Source organism: Columba livia, chromosome 6 (genome assembly GCF_036013475.1).
Source record: "Columba livia isolate bColLiv1 breed racing homer chromosome 6, bColLiv1.pat.W.v2, whole genome shotgun sequence".
Lineage (NCBI taxonomy): Eukaryota > Metazoa > Chordata > Aves > Columbiformes > Columbidae > Columba > Columba livia.
Genome location: NC_088607.1, coordinates 17,701,643 through 17,707,900, shown reverse-complemented (window position 1 = coordinate 17,707,900; position 6,258 = coordinate 17,701,643). Strand labels below are relative to the sequence as shown.

The following is a 6,258-nucleotide window of genomic DNA, read 5'->3' as shown; positions in this document are numbered from 1 at the left end:
CGTGAGACCGGAGTAGAAGGATGGAGGGACCTCCCATTCTTCAAGAGCAGGAGGTTTTGGCGGGGAGATTGTTGTTTATGAAGAGCTAATTTGTGTGCAGTCTGTCCTCTTGGTTGTAGAAAGGGAGGGAATGTGAATTCTGATGTGGTCTACTTCTGCTCTCCTCTCTGTCCCAAGATTAAATTGGTGACAGTTCACTGGTTTTCAAATACTTTCATTTACTGCGTTTTAAAAAAGATGCACTGGGAGCACATGAGCCTTTAAAAATGCCTGTGAATGTAGATCCTGCTCTAGATACACTGGTGTGGGCATTGTAGTAAACTCTTACTTGTGTGCAAAGTATGATGTTTATGGTCTGCGTTTTTAGATTTTTACGATAGCAGGCGGTCAGTTTAGGAACTGGGGGCAGAGCCATTTGCACATGGGCAAACGAGTGGTTTCTCTGGGTTACGGCAACAATTTACAGATTTATCCCTGGTAATTTTAAAAAAATACTGTGTCCCATGGACCTGCTTTTTAATAAATATAACCTGGGGAATTGCGTTGAGCATTCCTAAGATGAAGGAGGTATTTACTCTAGAACTTTATATAGCACTGAGAATGAAGGAAAAGGACAATTCCAGATTAAGGAGATAGCATAATATAAAAAGCTAAACATACAAGTTTAAAAAAAAAAAGATTTTTTGTGTTAATTGGATGTGTTATATTTCATTCGGTAATTTCATATAAGATCTATCAAAATTATTTATATTTTTTCTGGACAGTGTTCAGAAGTTACATATTTTAATAAAAATACTGTATATAAATTGAGTGACATGAAAAAGTATCTAGAGCACACAGTTAACTCATTTCACACAATTATTTTTTCTTTTAATTTTCCAGTTTTTAATTGTAACTCTTTGTTTACTCCATTAAAAATTATTTCCACCAAATGGCGAGTGTTTAAGAGGTTTGTTAATAGATCGTTCTATACTATTCTATGTGAAACAGAAATCCACTGGGGCTTATTGAAGTTCTTTCTAGATGTCTTTTCTGTAGCAGAAAACAGCGTCTGAGACAAAGAATTACAAAATTATACAGGTTTTGGATTTTCCGTCCTCTCCGCTTCCTCCGCCACCACCTCCAGCTGCATTTTCAGCTAAAAAACAGAGAAGAAAAGTAAAGTGAGTACTTTCTGTTAATTTTAGCTGCTCTAATTTCTAGTCTAAAAGGTGTTGCTTTTGTGACTTGCATATTATGTGTGACCTTCTGAAAACTGAACGTGCTTTCACTACTTGTCTGGGAAATGGAATAAGAAACAATAATGCATGCTATATATACATATGGGTATATAGTGTAGCAGTTGATACCAACTTTTCTCAAAGGACCGAACACACACTGAACCACTCTTACTGGAAAGTTTCAGTAGTTAAATGTATGTAACTCTGTCCCACACATACAAAACTGAGGTATGCAAACCGTGCTAAAGAAATAAAGTCTTGGATCAATATAATCTGTGAATCTATTTTTGAAGCAGATGATACAAGAACTTTAATTTGACCTAATTGCATAAGCCTTTATCCAACCCTGCATGAATCCCTTTCTAATTACCAATTAAGAGAGACACTTTTTATGTTTGTTACCTATAGTTACTGATTCTGTTGCTGTCTCTCTCAAATGATTCCACAGATGTTCATTGGTCATAGTTAAGATTCTTTCAATGTAATAAATTGCGTTCTCAGGTTCATTTAAGGTAAGATACCAATATTAGAATTAAAACTTACATTTGAAAGCTGTGGATCACCATGTTACTAGGTCATTTTCGACCCTTTCCACCTGCATTGAAACATGTCACATAATCAGTGTCCTACCCTTTGTAATTTGTGGATATAATCAACACAATGTTACTAACTATTTTATTTTCTAATACTTATACTGCATTCTGTTTCTGGTCTGAACTTTCCACTGTAGTGGTTCAGCAAATATGTTTATTTTGTTTTCTGTCTACTGAATGGCTGAAAATAGCCAGCAGGTCAGCGTGATCTAGAGACACCAGTGTGGTTCAGCATGTATCAAATTATTGTTTGCATGAACTGACTTAACAAACCCATATATTTACATGCCCTTGATTTGACAGGGTCAGATCTGTTCTTCAGAAATGTGCATGGCCTCATCCCAGTGCACATTTAAAATGATGCAAAATAATTCACTTACATTTTGTGATACCGATTACGATATGCAAAGGTCCGATCCTTAGCTCCTGCAAATCAGTGTGTCCATGCTTGCCTGTGTGAGGCTCCTTGTGGGAAAATACTTCTTTTCTTAAGTCAGCGACTAAGTGATTCCGTAATACCAATGATGTAAAATGGTCCTAACTTCAAGCGGGAGTAGAACTACCTGAGTCTTCCTAAATGTAGAATTTAATTCTTATTTAAGAACCACATGTTTAAGGACAAAGGATCAGATTGTAGCAACTACAATGTTTGCCAAGAGAGCAAACGTACAAGGATGTTTGTGTGTAGGTCCCAGGTTGTTTTGTTTTGCTGGTATTTTTGTGAAGTTCAAATGCTTGTGTTTCAGTGGAAGGAAAGAGTACTTTGTTCCTACTCACAGCCAGCTAGTTCTCAGCAATGACTTAGTCATAAATAAATATGACTCATTGCAAAAAAGTGTCTTTAAAAAGAAATTTGGGAGACAGTGGGGGGGACAGAATTTCTCTGAAAGTGTGTGTAAGTGGTATCACGGTGTGAGTAGGCCAAAATATTTCTTGTAATTTGATTACACTAATAATATTTGACTCATTTTATTGAAGTTCTCTTTCAAGTCATGTAACTTACAGTACTTTTAAAACCACTTTGCAACATCTTTGTAACAACTTTGTAACAACTTTTGCAAGCCTAGTATCATTTGTTTTAGGAGCCAGTAACTACCTAGTGCAATTCACACTCTGACAGCAACTTGATGGGTGGCATTGAGTAGCCTCTCTTTGTGTGAAATGTGAAGAATACTCACCTATTTCCCACAGACATTGATTAGCAAATAAATTATTCACTACTGTTTTATGTTTTAAAGATGTGAGACACAGGCTTAGAGTAAACTCACTTTTCTTCTTCAAACTAGCTGACAATAACTAATTCTGTAGAAATCACACATGTTTTTGTTTTACTCTCTGAACATTTTCAGTCAGCTGATTGGCAGAGCTGATAACCTGCTGTTCCTCATGTAATAAAGAGTAAAAATAACTGACATATTTTCCCGTTACACTTGAGTGATAGGTTCTCAGTTTCTATAAAATCAGATTGTCTTCTAGGTTATCATATGCAGAGCCACATTCTCAATTTTAGGACTTGGGCTGTCTTAGGAAGATTAGCGTTACATTTGTTGTATGAGTGTGTTTCAGCCAAGAAACTGATGGTAGAGAACTAGAGCCAAAAGTATATCTTAAACTTGGAATGCAAGTAGGGATTTGTGCTGCTTTTTCATCTTCCAAAAGCACACTATCCATTCCCATCGCTTTCACTTACGTTTTTCGTTTTTCAACTTAAACAAAGCACCTGAATACATTTGGGGCTGATGCCACATAGAATTTTGATACATTTCTAGTATTTCAGGTGATTGCAGCATTCACAGAAATTTATTTGCATTCAGTTTTAAGTCTTAAGACAAAAGAAATTTTACATTCTCTTCGCTTTTGTGATGGTCGTGTTCTCTATAATTCTGCAGCTAAGAAAATGAGGTCAGTGTACTGGATTTGTGTAATCTTTAAAGGTTACTCTTCCAAGTGAAGATAAAGCTAATTTGGCTAATTCAGAACTCACGTACCCATTAGCATAGAAGTCAATACATATTGCAAAAGTCCACTGCATGTGTGAATTTGAGAGAGAGAGAATATGTTGACTGCCTTACAAATATATACAAATGAAAACCATAGAACCTTAACCTTTTTTGGCCGCTTCTTCCTCTTCCTTTTTCTTTTGTTCCTCAATAACTTTCATCTTCTCTTCATATTCATCAGCTCGTGTTTTCCATTCAACCCTGTTGTTTTGAAGACCATCAAACATGGGTGTAATTTCCTTGTGAAACCTCGAGAATTCCTGTACAAACAATTTAAATTAGTAAATTAGAAATTTGTTAACACTAATGATGTGTAAAGTCTGAATTTGTAGAAAAACTGCTGCTTTTCAGAGAAAACATTAGCTTTCTTTTTTGTACTATATCTAATTCAGTATGTATGCTAGATAAATTAATTTTATGTCACTTAACAGTTTTTCAAGCACTTGCTTCATCTCTGGTAGTGGGTTTCTGTAGAAGAGAAAACATTTTAAAAGAAATAGTGTAACAGCTGGTGCACATTTGAAAGCATGTTATTGGACATGCAGTGGTGGCATATTACTGGAAATACCATGGAACAATAATGCCCTATTGTGCACAGGCAGAAAAAGATCTGAATTATATAATGCACACTTTAATGTCTTTGCTAATCCCACATTTGATAGTCCGATTCATATAATATGATTATAACTATGATACGTGATGTCTTATCATATGATTACCAGTATCAGGATATACCATGGGACAATAATGCCCTATTGTGCACAGTCAGAAAAGATCTGAATTATACAATGCACATTTTAGCGTCTTCCCTAATCCCACATTTGATAGTCCGATTCATATAATATGGTTATAACTATGATACATGATATTTTTTCATATGATTACCAGTATCAGGATATAATTTAAAAAGTCTAGTATCCTATAGTATATTCTAAGCTGATGAGGATGTATCTGAAAATGTTAAAATATTACATGTCACACTTCTGCATCACATTTTGGGATATTAAAAGCTAGACAGGGATTAATAATGTTGGCATTTTAATGCCTTACAGAAGATATAGAATATCTGTATTTCCAGAATATTTCAGGTTTCCTATCCCTATTCCTGCTTTCTATGACCATCTACATGTTGCATGCTTATATTAAAATGGACTGTGAAGACTTAGACTGAGCTTTCTAACTCAGTCTTTCAAGGTAGTAACAAAATCTCAGCACCCTCAAGTTTCGCTGAGATCTTCACTTTTTATGAATTTGCTTCACATCTCTTGAATTTGCTTTGTGGGAGCAATTCTTCTTTGTAAAAAAAAGACTGAGAAATTGTGGTGGTTGTGATAGTTGTTTACCCTGTGATCAATAGTCCTGCTGCTGTCTAGAGTTTTTTGACTGCAAGTTTGTCACTAATTGTGCCATCAAAACTGCTGCAGTGGGGAACAAAAAAAATATATTCTTACCTTGTATACAAATGTACACACAAAATCTATGAAACCAACTTGGAGCTTAGGTAGTTCATCTCCTTTGTTTCTGTCCATCATAGGCTAGAAGAGAATAGCAGTAATTTAGATTATGTAGATATTCTTTTTGGTATATTGATCTAGTAAGATTCATGGACCATTAGTCAATGCTTTAATAACAGTTAATATTTCTTCACTCAGTTATATTATTTAGTACTTACAATTGGTTGTTGCTGTAGCACAGTTCGCTCCAGGTCACCTTGCTCCCAGAATTCATTTGCAACCATAAGGGCAACCTGAATAATCACAATTCAGTGGAAGTGTCAGCAGAAAGCAGTAAATTTAAATAAATAAAATAACAAGGCTTTCCAGAAAATGTGAAAAGGTTGATTAACCAATAACTGGCATATTACTGTTTACTACTTAACTATTACTACTAACTTCCACAAAGAGATGACTTATTTCTTGCTAGCTGCATTATCTCCAAGTAGTTTAAAAACTCTCCAGAAATTAGGAGTTTTGGTAAAACACAATAAAATTCCACTTTTTAATCCCTGTAGAGATAATCAAGTGCTTCTTTCAGAACTTATAGACACTCTCTGGTGTACTTAAAGCTTTTTTCCAGCAAATTATCTCTACCAATATTCTGATACGTGTTGAGTAAATGATAGATTGTTGTCAGTGGGAACAAGACAATATTAGCAACATAACAGAATCTTCTACTATCTGTAATGTATATTACTTAGGAGGCTCAGCAAACATCTTGCAGTTGTATTTTGATTATGCATTGTTAAAACCTATTCCTGTAAGGCTAATGATAAGCTTCAATGCAATGATCAATAAGTATTGAAGTACTTTAAGTATTGTTGTACAAAGCAGTGTCACACTGTATTACAGTATTTATTTTCAGCATGTTTAAGCTACTTTCACATGGCACCAAGATTTACAGAATAGGCACAATTAATTCAAATCATACTGATGTTAAATCTGTGCC

The 6,258-nt window shown here is 34.9% G+C and overlaps 1 protein-coding gene across 1 annotated transcript in view; it reads right to left on the bottom strand.

Moving 5' to 3' along the window:
• Positions 1-504: 504 nt before the first annotated feature.
• PDE6C (phosphodiesterase 6C) overlaps positions 505-6,258 on the bottom strand; it is a 29,273-nt gene continuing 23,519 nt past the window's right edge. The window contains exons 19-22 of the mRNA XM_005506960.4: positions 5,486-5,560; positions 5,265-5,348; positions 3,920-4,073; positions 505-1,138 (exon numbers count right to left, since the gene is read on the bottom strand). Of these exons, the coding sequence (XP_005507017.1) occupies positions 1,065-1,138; positions 3,920-4,073; positions 5,265-5,348; positions 5,486-5,560 (387 nt within the window). The 3' untranslated portion in view covers positions 505-1,064. The remainder of the gene's footprint in view (positions 1,139-3,919; positions 4,074-5,264; positions 5,349-5,485; positions 5,561-6,258) is intronic.